The 13,634-nt window shown below is 40.2% G+C and overlaps 1 protein-coding gene across 1 annotated transcript in view; it reads left to right on the forward strand.

Moving 5' to 3' along the window:
* The window catches only part of EEA1 (early endosome antigen 1), a 93,558-nt gene that overhangs the window by 52,818 nt on the left and 27,106 nt on the right, over positions 1-13,634 (forward strand). Inside the window, exons 12-17 of the mRNA XM_019543926.1 lie at positions 5,125-5,274; positions 6,271-6,390; positions 6,606-6,809; positions 7,520-7,720; positions 9,475-9,588; positions 11,739-11,894. Coding sequence (XP_019399471.1) covers positions 5,125-5,274; positions 6,271-6,390; positions 6,606-6,809; positions 7,520-7,720; positions 9,475-9,588; positions 11,739-11,894 — 945 coding nt within the window. The remainder of the gene's footprint in view (positions 1-5,124; positions 5,275-6,270; positions 6,391-6,605; positions 6,810-7,519; positions 7,721-9,474; positions 9,589-11,738; positions 11,895-13,634) is intronic.

A 13,634-nucleotide genomic window follows, 5' to 3' on the forward strand; every position in this document is an offset into this window, starting at 1 on the left:
TTTTTTTTTTTTTTTTTGTGAAATAATTCATGAAGATGTCAAATAGTATTAGTTAGATGAGTGTAGTAGGGAGACGGTGTCAAAAGACAAGGTATATGCTCCCCACCCCGCCATCCACAAAGCCTGTCATAGTCGGACAAGGAAATTAACTTGGTTAGGCACTATTTATTCTTGACAAATCCATGTTGGCTAATATTCTCTTGAGTGCTTACAAATTGATTATTTTATAATATAGACCAGTATGTCTTTTAATTTTTGTTGGGTCTTCCTACCAGAACCTGTAGGATCTTGCCATATGCTGATTTTTATTGAGTATGATCTTTTTTTTACATAGAATTTTGGGATTGATTCATAAATGGTCAATATTAGTTGAAAGTTGACTGAGGCAGGTGCAGATGTGATGCATGTTTTTGAATATATTTGAACATCGTGCATTAGACTGGAGAGAGAACTGTGTTTCAAGACTTCTATTCAGACCTCTGACAAAAACAGTCCATTTCAGCTTAGTAAACTATACTACTGTTTGCCTTAACTTAAAATAATTTTAGAAAAAAAAAAGTGTGCATCAGCTTGATACGTTCCCCAAAGCTTGTAGTAGATTACATTACAAGCTATACATACATAGTTTCTTTTGAAAGCTTGTGTGGCTTGGCAAGAATTATAATTTTTTTTTAAAGACTGATGGAGGGAAAAGCTGATGTTTTGCAGCGAGGAAGTTAAAATTTCAGTTGTCTGCCTAGCAGTCTTAGTTGGTGACACTATTACCATCTGTCTAGATAAAACTTGAAAACAAGCTTCAGAAGCTTGATTGGCAGACAGAGGTGAGTTGCAGACTGAGGGGATACTACAAATCAGGAGAGGTGGTGAATTGATTCTTCTCTGTATCGGTCTATGAAGTGGGAGATAGGGAATCTTGGATTGATTAGGGAAGGGATGTAAATCATTAGGGGTGCACTGATAGAGATTTTGGGGTGAATACCAACTGCCGGTATTTAAGGAGGTATATCAGCCAATACTGATCCAATTTCCAATACAGCTGCCTCCAGCTGGTAAGTCTGGTGTGGTGGAAGGGGCATGGGGAGGACAGATCAACTCTCCCCGCGTTGAGGCAGGGGGCAGGGGCAGGTCCAGGTGCTGCTGGGGGCAGGCAGGGCTGCTGCTTGTGGTGGGTGAGGTGACTCCCACCACTGCTTGCACCCCAGGAGGGCACAGGGGGTGGCATGCACCCCCCGCATCTGCACAGGGCAGGTTGTGTGGGGCTCTTCTCGGTGGGGGCTGGGCTTAGACCGGGTGCCAGTGGCGCCGGGAGGATGCTGCATCCACCCCAGGTTTCATTGCTGGTCCGCACCCACTGCTGCTGCCACCAACTGCCCAGTGCAGCCCTGGCTTTTCCCGGTGCATGGGGGGAGGCAGGGCGTTGAGCCAGGGCTATGCCAGGTGGCAGCAGCGGCAGCGCTGGGGTTGGAGTGGCAGCGAAATTTGGGGCAGATGCAGTATCCTCCTACTTCCTCCAGGACCTCCTTTGAACCTAACCCCTGCTGAGAAGAGCCCCACACAGCCCCGGTCTCAGCCCACCCCGTGCAGATCTGGGTGGGGCACATGCCTCCCCCCCACCCTCCCAGGGTTGAAGCAGCAGCGGAAGCTGCCCCCTCCCTGCACCTGCCTTTCCTGGCCAGCACCTGTCCCTTTCCCCTCCCTTACCATGCAGGGTGTTGATCTGCCCCCACACTCTCCTTCCCTTTGTCCCCCCCCTGCAATGGACTGATTAGCTGGAGGCAGCTCTCCATGCTGCTTGAGTGCTGCACTGTACCTGCACGCAGCACCGGCATTTATCAGCCAAATTATTAGCCCCATTTGGTCAATATCCAATACAGCAAATTTTCTTTATATCGGTACCAATCTGATATTGGACCAGTGTATCTGTACAACTCTATAATTCATACATCCTTAAATGATAGCATAAAAAAGGAATTTAATTTAACCCAGAAAACCTGCCCCCTGAAGGGGAATTGCTGAGGTTCTCTTATTTAGATGTAATGGAAGAAGGACTTTGGGGTGAAATTGAGAGAGTATTATTCAGTATACAATGACAAGGCATTCCTAGTTTTTCCTGTATAAATGTATTTTTTCTGCTCTTTTTGTACATTAGGAAATATTTCTCTATTTTCATATAGTTTGCTTAGCATGTAGTTTGGAATGCTAGAAGTAGGTTTATCATTGTTTTTCTATTTTCCTCTTACTCTGATTTGATTATTACTCTGAAATTGAGGATTGTCATTGCAGGAGTTCAGTTTTCTGAAGACCTGTATACTAGTTACAAAATACAGGAATGTTATACATTAACTTAATTGTGTTGTGAACATCAGACATGTATGTTGCTCTCTCTAGTGAGATATAGAAATGATGTAGTGACGTCAGCCTCAACTAAAATCATGGTTTTGGCAAGAAAATGGAAGATGGAAAAGATGGAAGAAAAATAATGTTTGTTTCTACAGATAACAGTTACATTTTAAAATTGTTGCATATTGAGTGTAAGTTTTTACCTTATTAGGAAGTTGATATGTTGAAAGCTTCTACAAAATTAATATCTTATATAGCTCCAAAGACAGCAGCATGTCTTTTGAATGCAGGGATTATCAGGGTGTTCCAAATTCAGGTGTCAACATAAAAGACAATTGATGGGGGGAGGGAAGGCAGAGGGGTTAAAGAAGAATGTAGCCCTTTGTGTACTTAAGGGATATTTGCTGACAAATATTCTTCATCATGCAGTTTAACTTACTTATGTCATACCTTTTAACCCCCATATTTTCTCCTTATAGTTAATATTGGTTATATTTTGTATGTTTCTGTTTATGCCAGTGTCTTGAACTGTGTAGTCCCATTGGCTTGAAGTTTGTTGCATGAACAAAAAACCCTATAAATTTCTTCTCATCACAGAAGTTGATAGCTTCTAAAAGTTTTTTCTTTTTGGCCACATGTTCTGGCTCTTGGTTCTACAAACTCATTGGTTGCTATGATGGTAAAGTAGAACTTGCTGTAACATGGATTTTGTTTATCAGCCTCCTTGAGGAGGAGTATTTTGGTCAGACTTCACCTATTTATCCGAAACTATTTACAAAAGGCATAGTTAATGTTATCATTTGCTATAGATTGTTGGAGTTCAGTTGGTCAAGCAGCCATGGCTTTTTATAATCTAGACTACGTACTACAAATGCCAATAATCTGTTTATAACATTTATTGATGTTTTGATCTGTTTTATAAATGCTGTGCAAGTATACTGGTAAAACGTGACACTTTTGTGAAATGTTACTATATTATTATTGATTATGTTTTTCCAGAAGCTTTTTTTATACTGTTGATATTTTCTCACATCAGTAGTTTGCTTTTGCTGTAAACTTTCATGCATTTACTCAACTCCTGCATTGTTTTCAGAAATGAACATATTTACCTGAATCCAAGATGGCTCCAACTTTAAGATGACCCTTAAATAATTATATTCTGTATATGGAAAATTAGTCAATTTGTTATAATTTTCTAGGTGTAGAGTGTAATTATCAGAGGGTTGTCTTAGATTCGTCCCCCCTCTTGTCCCCTCTATTCTGGGAAAAGCAGCAACAGTAGTCAGGTGGCCCCCTTGCACTCTTTTCTTCACCGTCCCCCCCACCTCCACCCTCTTACTGTTAGATGCGACTCAAGATCCATTCCCTGCCTGGTCATGCAGCATAAGCCCAGGGCTGGAGTAGCACCATGGCTGATTGGCCAAGCAGGGAATGGAGTTTCCATGTGCTCTGTGTCCATGAGGGAATGGAACCAGAACCAAGCCTGACAGTAAGGGGTAGGATGGTACGAGGGAAGGCCAGGTAGGTTCTGTGCCTGGCCCCAGCCCAGACTCAGGCCTGGAATCTCAGCCATAGCAGCCACCCCTTCAACTTTGTACTCAAATCCAAGATGAGTGGCCTCTTTTCTCCATTTGGCGCTAGTCTTGGATTTAAGTAGATACGCTAATATTAGCAATTGATATAAAACCCTCCAAAAGTGTATAAGCGAACACTGCTTATATTACCATGATGCAATTACTGTTTCACCCACATCCAGAATGGTTTTTAAGTCTTAGGTGGTTTATAGTGTTGGGGGTAACTTAACTGTAGATCCTCATAGGGGTCTGATCCACTCAGTGTTTTGCTTTTAGAGATTTACAGAGAGTATTTCATTAGTTCTGATGCTTCTACTGACCCTACAGTAGTTCTGTGCATACCTCCACTGGTAGGGGTTTTGTTATGTAGGGATTGTTAGGAAGTAACTGAACACCTACAAAATGAAAACTACAGATTTGGGGGGTGGGGTGGGAGGACAGGGTATGGCATGGGCCTTCTTTAAAACTGACTTCTGGGTGGGAGGGCTGAGCAAAAAAACTAAATAAACGCAACAGCTCATTTAGAGAGCGGCACATTCCTAACTTGTGTACACTCCTGGGGAGCTTCCCAACCTCAGCCCGGCTGGAGAGCAGGCTACAGTTCCTTGGCGAGGTTCTGGAACGTTAGTTATGGACACAGAACCGGTTTAGAAGATTCTGCACATCACATTGAGAGAGTTCATACGTCCGTCTCCCCTTCACCTGAGGAATGCCAGTGCACTCAGGGTGAGCTGAAATCTCACCTCGGGCTGGCTGAAACACTGTTGCTGAAGCCAATGGAGCATTTTAGGACTTGGGTCGTGGTCACTGGAGAAGAGAGAAATAGGGATGTTCTTTCCTGGTGCACCCATCACTACTTGGCTGTTTTCTATGCATGGAGGAGAAGATGATGCTTTAATCCTAGTTCTGTTCCCTTAAACCAACAGAGCTCACCTGGAGGGACTTATTGAAAGCAGTAGTGATCCTTTTGGATCACCTTTCTTCCCACTAGAAGGCCCTTCCTTTTTGCGCCTTTTCCTGCATGGGTAGTTGAATGATATTGTTTGTGTCAGGTAGACTCTGTTACATACTTGCAGAGTGTTTTTGATGTTTTATTAGTACTGTTCTTATATAATAAAAAAGAGGAAAATTACTATATTATGTGTTGTTAAGTCTTAAATTCAGTATAATGGTTGAAGAAGTTAAGACAGTACTTTCTTCTCCCCTGCAGTTGCACAGTAAACTTCTGGAAACAGAGCGCCAGCTAGGCGAAGCACATGGTAGGCTTAAAGAACAGAGACAGTTGTCTAGTGAAAAACTGATGGATAAAGAACAGCAGGTGGCTGATCTGCAATTAAAACTATCCCGTGCTGAAGAACAGGTAGGGGTTATGCACAGGATGTAATTTCATATGTAGTCTGACATTGGGCTGTGTGTTACATTTGCTACCTGCTTTTAGTAGTGTTGGCATTTTTAGCTTATGTCTATCTGAAAGCTTTATTAAATAACTTTGTTAAAATGTAATTTATAAAATACAATTGCCATGTAAAAATCTGCCTGCCTTTTAGGCAGAATTGTCTGACTGACACTTTGAGTTTTAGAAAGCTAAAATGATAAAATGATTTATTTTTACCTATTTAGTATGTCAGGTCCTTTGTCCCCCTGTCTGAGGGATCTGATCATGCCAAAAGATCAACATGTATTTACAAAGCCCTTTACTCTGTGTTAGAGGACTGCTGTGTTTGTGGTGATATTTTTGGGAGTTCAAGTCCAAGTAGAAGAAATAGCAGGTGTGGCATAACAAGATATGAGTGGCATGTGTAGAGGTAGAAACCAGTCATTTTAATAATCAATTATGTATCCATTTTTTCAATAAGAACCTATATCTATCCATCTATCTATAGGTACGTGAACACTCACTGCTATACACAGACTTGCCTGTAAAGTTGAAATTTTTTAGAGTTTTATGCTAGTTCAGTAGTAAGTTGTTGACTTTAATAGGAATCATATGACTAATACTAGTTAGTACTTAGCTTTGGAAAGTGTATTAAAATAAACATTGATGACATTATTACTAAATCTGCTAGTGATGTAAATTCGTACCTTTGCTGCAAATTTCACTCAGCATAGTTGGATACCAAGATGTAAAATAACACATCTATTACCTGGCATGGCTTTCATTCTATGAAATATTCCTATCGCCAGTAGTGACAAAAACTTCAATTTTGATTCTTAGTTCTAGAAATGGCATGGCAGATTCATACTTTAAATCTGTTGGGAAATACGTGTTTAATGTACAGTCTTTTATTATTATGGGAAATACCGAATTGTGCCTGTCAGTGTTCACTCCAGAACTTGATGTTTTAATTTTTTTAAGCTAAAGGAAAAAGCAGCAAATTTCACCGAATTGCAGCATCAGTTAGATAAAGCCAAGCAGCAACATCAGGAGCAACAGACTCTTCAGCAAAATACTACAGCAAAACTGCGAGAAGCCCAGGTAAAATAAACGCTATACCTCTCCTAGAACCAGTACACTGTTGTACTTAATATTGCTGATCTATTATGACGCATGATTTTCTAATCTCACGTATTTCTTTTTCTAAAACAGAGTATGCAATAGCTATTTATAGAATTTGATAGTTAACATCTTATGCATTAGGAATAACTTTGAAGGTCTCCGTAAATTAAGAAAGCTAATATGTGTTTTGCTAGAATGATTTGGAGCAAGTATTACGTCAGATTGGAGATAAGGACCAAAAAATTCAAAACCTTGAGGCCTTGCTGCAAAAGAGTAAAGAGAACATCTCCCTGCTAGAAAAGGAAAGAGAGGACCTGTATGCAAAAATTCAAGCTGGTGAAGGAGAAACTGCAGTTCTTAACCAGCTGCAAGAAAAAAATCATATGTTGCAAGAACAGGTAAGAAATGCAAGTAATTCCAATACACAAAACCCCCCACTATCTTGTGATGTCTTATATAACAGCAGTGTCCTTTGTTCCCATCTGTCTGCAACTTCAGCGCTCACTGTACTTTGCTGTTTCTTACAGTATTGCACTTTGAATACCTCATAAATTTGACAGGTTTTGTGTCTTATTTGGTGAGTGTTCTCTCCTCCTGTTCTAATAGAAGTAAGCATTGAGGCTTTCCGTAATAGGGATGCAACTTACGTATGGACCAAGATATGGGTCCATATCATTTTGTGAAGAAATATGTAGTGTTAAAGGGAAAACATCCTGTATTTTTTCAGATGTGAGAGAGAGTGAATCCTGTGCCATAAGTGTGAGACTCCTTTCAGTGAAACTCAAGTCGCAGTAGATGTCACCTCTATGTTGTATCATTTTAGTATAAATTAGCATCATCCACTTTCCACTGGCTTCTCAGTTCAGGAATTGCTAGCGGGCTATCAGTAAAAAAGTGCATACATGATAGTATGGTATGAGAATGATTGTGCCTGCTAGCTATGAACTTCTTGTCAAAACAGAGCAGGAACTTTTGTCAAGTGGTCATGTAGTCCAGAAAGAGAACCTTCCAAGAGTTAATATCAAGTTTGGATCATAAAACCTATGATAACATTTGAATGTTAGGGTTTCTTTTATTTCTTCTAATTAACATTTTGTTTCCCTTGTAGGTCACTCAGCTAACAGAGAAGCTAAAGAATCAGTCAGAAAGTCATAAGCAAGCCCAAGAGAATTTGCATGAGCAGGTGCAGGAGCAGAAAGCACATCTAAGAGCCGCTCAAGACCGTGTGCTCTCCCTGGAAACAAACATTGCTGAACTAAATAGCCAGCTCAATGAAAGCAAAGAGAAAGTATCCCAACTTGATATACAGGTGACTGAGCTATATACTAATGAACACTTTGTGCTATATACTAATGAACAATTTTATTCACAGTTGGTTATGGAAGAAAGAGATCTGAGTACATAAAGCTATTAGGCTAAGTTTATACCAAAGATTGCTTGGTCTGAGCAACAGATGGCTAAGCAGAGTACCATAAGCAAGATACAGTCTGGCAGACATCCAAGATGCAAAAGTCAGGAAAAAAATTAAACAACAAAGCCAGGACCTGTCTCATTAAAACTCTTTAAGTTGCTAAATGTTTCAAGGTTAATAAGCCCATTCTGCCAAATGTCTTTTGATTGTTTTGGACTCCTTGCAGCAAGGTGAGAGCCAGTCAAAGCGTGGTTCTGCTATGATCAAGTTTAGACTACTGATTTTTCACTTGGTTTTGTATCTCACTGTATGTAGCATTTTTTGACTAATACAGTAAAACTAAGCAAGTAGTATCTTGCAAGGGAATGTTATCACATTTAAGAGCTTGCTGAAATATAAGGTAGCAATCCACTCAATCTGTAAGGAGGTGTGCATTCAGGCATGAGGAGATATGCATGTTTGACTAGAAGCTTGGTAACTACTCTAGGCTTGCCTTGATAAACATTTCTGGAATCTGTGTAGTAACTAATAATGGTACATGGGGTTTGATTTGTAGCAATACCTTTTACTTGGTGTAACTGTTAATTTTGTGAGAGGAAATCTTGGTTGATTAAACTTACAGTTAATTACTCCTCCATCTTTCTGCTAGTTCTCTTAGTGTTATTTTTGAAAGAAGTCAGTCTCCCAAAGTGCAAGGGGGTGGACTCTGTAGAAACCATTTAAACCCATAATGAGTTTCTGTTAAGTCCATGTGGCTTCTGCTACTGCCTTTATGAGGCATGGCAGAATGGGACTGTTAACAAGGGAGAGAAAGTTCCTACCACTAGTTAAAGAGATTTATATGCTGCACAGTCAGATTCACACTGACACCCTTTGTATTTGCTCATCAGATTCTGTTATTTCAGGCAGTAGGAACAGAAAAAGGGGCCAGTGGTACCTAAGGGTGCAGTCTCCCTTGTATAGTACACGCATCAGCGAATACGGCTTTTTTCTAAGATAAATACAGTAAAACCCCTGTTATCTGGCACGAGTGGGGAATGGGGGGGTGCTGGGTATCTAAAAATGATGGGGGGAGTGGTGGTGGCCACCCATGGAGCAGGGGGTGGGGGGATGGTGGCAGCTGCACGCCAAGCAGCTACAGTGCAGGGTGGTGAGTGGCAGCAGCAGCCGCGTGTGAGCTTTCCCCACTCCCTCCACTTGTGTCTGGCCAGCTGGCTAGAAATTCTGATTAATAGAGTGTTCTGGTTACTCAGATGCTGGATAATAGGGATTTTACTGTACTTGTAATACTTTCTGGGTTCTGAAAGCATGCACAACCTCAAGTTTGGGTGTGGCTGGGGTGACTTGGGCCTAATTCAACTTACCGTGTCAAGGGAAGTCTTTCTTGACTATAGAGGAGTTGAACTGGGCTCAAACTCTGAAAAGAAATTGGTAACTAATTTCATTTTATTGTGTTGTGTTCTTTGTTCAGATGTCTAAACTACCTTGATAGCACTTATCTTATATGTCTTGTATCCAACACCTTTTTGTGTGAGTTACCAAAATTTACCAATAAATGGGTTATAATATTAGTGGTGGATAAACTTTTCTGTTGCAGCTGCCATTTTCTCTTATCCATAAACTAAAAACAGCATTGGTGCATATTCTTTCAGATAAAAGCAAAGACTGAACTGCTGCTTTCAGCAGAAGCTTCAAAAACTGCTCAGAGAGCAGATCTTCAGAATCACTTAGACACTGCCCAGCATGCACTACAAGATAAACAACAGGTGGGACACAATAATGCTACTAGGTAACCTGCATAGAAAATCAGAGAGATTTAGGTGGGGGAGGGGAAGAAATCAAACCTGTATGTTTTTGCACTTGTTATCAAGATGGGTAACTATGTAATGTATGTTTTGTTTTATTGGCTATAATAAAGTTGGAAGGGTGGGGGTTTTGGTATGAAAACCAATGCTCACTATAGAATTAAGAATGTAAGTGCCATATTGGGTCAGATCAGTGGTCTTATCTAGCCCAGTATCCAGGCTCTGGCAGTGGCACAAGTGGATGTTATAGAGGGAAAGAATCAAACTGGATCTCTCTACAGTGATGTATCCCATATTCCATAACCTCTCTGGCATCCACCATTTTTAGTTTAGAGATCAAAACATCTCCAACCATTCTGTTTAATAGCCATTAACAGATTTTCAACCATGAATTTGCCCAGTCCCTTTTTGAACCTGGCTATACTTTCTGCCTCCACCACCTCCTCTGGCATTGAATTCCACAAAAAATAAAAACTACTTTTCCTTGTTAGTTTAAAAGCTGTCACCTACTAATTTAAGTAAATGCTGCTTAGTTCTAATATTCTGGGACTTGGTAAACAACAGTTCCCTGTTCACTTGGTCCCTGTTCTTTGTGATTTTATAGACCTCTATCCTACCCTGCCATGGCATTCTTTCGAAACTAGAGTCCTAGCCTGTTCAGTCTTTCCTGGTATGGTGACTTGTCCATGCCCCAGTCTGTTTTTTGTTGTGTTTTTTTTTTTTTTTTTTTTTTCAGACGGATTTTATGCTTTGAACCTAGGCCTTCATTTTTACAGGAATTGTTTCTAACTGGCATGATGGCTAAGGTCCCTGGCACATATTCATTTAAAGGCACAATGGGATCAAATTCCTTGATTCTAACAATTGTACCTCTTGTCATGTCAAAGATCAGTCATGCTTGTTATACTTGCTGGTACATGGGGAGCCTGGGGTCATAATCATGATTCTGGACTTTCCCTGCACTGGTAGACTGAAATCTGGGTACTCAGTTTGAGACCTGGTGCAGTCCTTGGCTGGAACTGACAGTCAGCTGATTGTCAGCCCTGGCCTCGATCTGCTACACTTTTAATTTATGGTGCTGTACAAACTAGCTATAAAAATGTTCTACAATACAGAATAGTGTAGAACATTTGTATAGCTAGCTTGCTATTTTATGGTGCCTTAAATTGGGTGTCCATGTAACACCCTTGCCATTAATGCTGTGACTATCATGTTAATTGCAGCATAAATGTAATATGTAGAGGAGGCCTAAAGGATTTACAAAGTGCACTTAGTAAAGCAAGGCAGCGTTTGAGTTGGCAGACTCAAATAAATAAAACAGAGCTGTGCTAAATTAAGGTAAAGCACTTATTCCAAAATAAACATCCACTCAGACTTGCACCAAAATAATAACAGTGAATTTAAAATCACACACACCTAGTTATGTCAGTAAGATTTTTTGGGGCGTACCAGCCCTAAATAATGGCCTCTTATTTGGGTGTTCATGTTAAAACCAAAATGCAATAAATTAAATAATCGGAAGCAAAAAGTTACCAGACTGACATCTTAGAAATGTGCGCAATTCCAAACCACTTTCAAATACCACTATTATATTTTTTGCCTTATGAGGTGTAGTTACAGACCTTCTGTAGTAATTTTCCTTAACTATAATAAATATAAAAGACAAACCTCAGTCTCTTACTTTAAATGATGCTGCTGCACAGTTATTTAAGCTGCTACACCAGTGTCATAGAAATTGGTCAAGCTTTCTGTGGGGTGCCTGGTGCTTTGATGATAACTGGTGCTGTAAAAGACTAGCAGCAGTATATACTCTTTCTGTAAGAAAATAACTTTCTGTGTTATACCAGTAGTTCTAAATATAATCCAGGAACCATTAGTGGTTTTGAAAGCTGACTGGGTCCATGCTGTTGGTTCTCCTTGTTTGCAACAGCTAAATTTTAAGCTTTAGATATTTTTGCTCATTGGAAATCAATGCTAGGAACTGCTATAGTTTCATTTGGTTTGAACATTTTAGACAAATAGCAACATTTTAAGCATTCATTTTGAGACCTTTAATAATTTAAAAACGGTTAGTCATAATAAAATTCATTCAATTATATTTTATTTCACAGGAGTTAAATAAGGTCAGCACTCAGCTGGATCAGGTTACAGCTAAGCTGAATGATAAGCAGGAGTATAATACACAGCTGGAAGCTAATCTTAAAGAGTACAAAGAGAAACACTTTCATTTAGAACAGAAAACTGACGAACTAGAGGGACAGCTTAAGGTTTGTATTAAATGCGTAACTTCAGATTTTTAAAGCTGTCTTTCTCTGTGTAGAGTTGCATGTTATAGATTAACTGAATCAGAGATGCATAAGCTTATGTAAGGTTCAATTCTTCCTGATTTCAGACCAGTACAGCTAACTACCTCTCTTTGCTCCATGTATAGGAACAACATTGAGCAGAGCTGTGCTTAAATTACAGGCGAGAGGATGACACTATTTATTGCACTTAAATAACTTTATTTTTCACCATTATTCCCTTTTTTTCAGCAGATAGCAAATTTCTGCCTTTTCATTATTATTGTCTCTTCTACACCCATATTTCTTTAACTCTTAATACTAACACTGAGCATGACACAAGGAAGTTGTTAAAAGTTATAACTTACACAGAGCCTCTACCTTTATGGGCAGTATTTTCTGTTTGTGTGCATCAGGAAGATAGGGCTATCTGTCTGTTTTTTAATTATCCTATTTAAATACTACTTTCTATGCTGACTTCTTATGGTTATCACATTTGAATTCAAGGGGACTTTTGAATTCGATTTTCTTTTACCTGACATCTATATTTGATATATTAGTGTACATAAAGTTGACAACAAGACAGGCAGTCTTGGAAAAACAGGCAGCCTTTCTGTGTACCTGCTTAAGGCATAATGGTCCAGACCCCCAGATGCTAAGGGGTTAACTTGGCTACCATTGAAGTCAATAGTTTTTCTATCACCCTTAATTGAGAAATAAAGTTCTAGGTCACATACAGACATTCAGTTGGGAGAGTTATTAATCTCCCAGTAGAAACTATGAGTGTACAGATGTCCCTGGCAGATAGTGTGTCACTTGCTGGACACTGCTCCTGCTTAGCAGGGAGCAGAACATTCTCCCTTCACAATTCTTACCTTGTGCGGCAGGGAGGCACTGAGAAGTCTGGGTCAGGTGGACTGCTCTGTACACTGCCATCTCTCTCTAAGCTGACTGAGGATGCTGCAGAGCATGCTGAAATGGGTGCACAGGGCCCCCCTGGCTGTATAACATCAGCATTACAAGCTCTCTGTTCTTCAGGGGCTCTTCAGGGGCTCAGCATTTGAATGTCTTTTCACACAATAAACTTCAGCACTCCTCACACAGGATTAAATTGCTCCAAGGTGCAGCATCTACATGTATGCCCAGGACAGCAGCAATTTGAGCTGGGACAGAGCAGGCCTGGACCTGTGGGTGGCAGTGTTGGGTGGCAGAGGGGTTAGCTGGGCACAAGGGTGCAGACTCTGCAGAGCTGTGTGGCTAGGTGGCAAGCGGGAGTCTGGCCCCTGCCTGATCACCATTTTACATGTGTGTTTCGGCGCAGTAAATGACTCTGCCGTAAGATAGTACTGTCCTACGGCATAGTTAATTAGTTTACTGTGCCCTGTTACCAGTGCATGTGTAGACTGTGATGCTTTACTGTGGGGCAAATTAGTTAGCTCAGTAAAGTGCATGGATAGATGCAACCTCTGAGTAAGCTTTTTCTACCAGGAAATCAAACCCAGTAGAATTCTCTCAGATCATTTGAACATGTGTATGCAACCCTAAATGCAATATGATCAGTTCATGCATAGGAGTTTTTACAGAGTCTATCCCTAGGGTGTGCATATATTTGGTGTAATGTTTATAAAACACCATAAGAAATGTACATAATCACAGAGAGAGGGTGTGTTGTTCCTCTTATAAATTATTGAGCGTGAATGTAAGTCTTTTGAGTCTGTGGTAGAA

This window comes from Crocodylus porosus, unplaced genomic scaffold, assembly GCF_001723895.1.
Source record: "Crocodylus porosus isolate Cpor-Errol unplaced genomic scaffold, CroPor_comp1, whole genome shotgun sequence".
In the NCBI taxonomy this organism is placed as follows: domain Eukaryota; kingdom Metazoa; phylum Chordata; order Crocodylia; family Crocodylidae; genus Crocodylus; species Crocodylus porosus.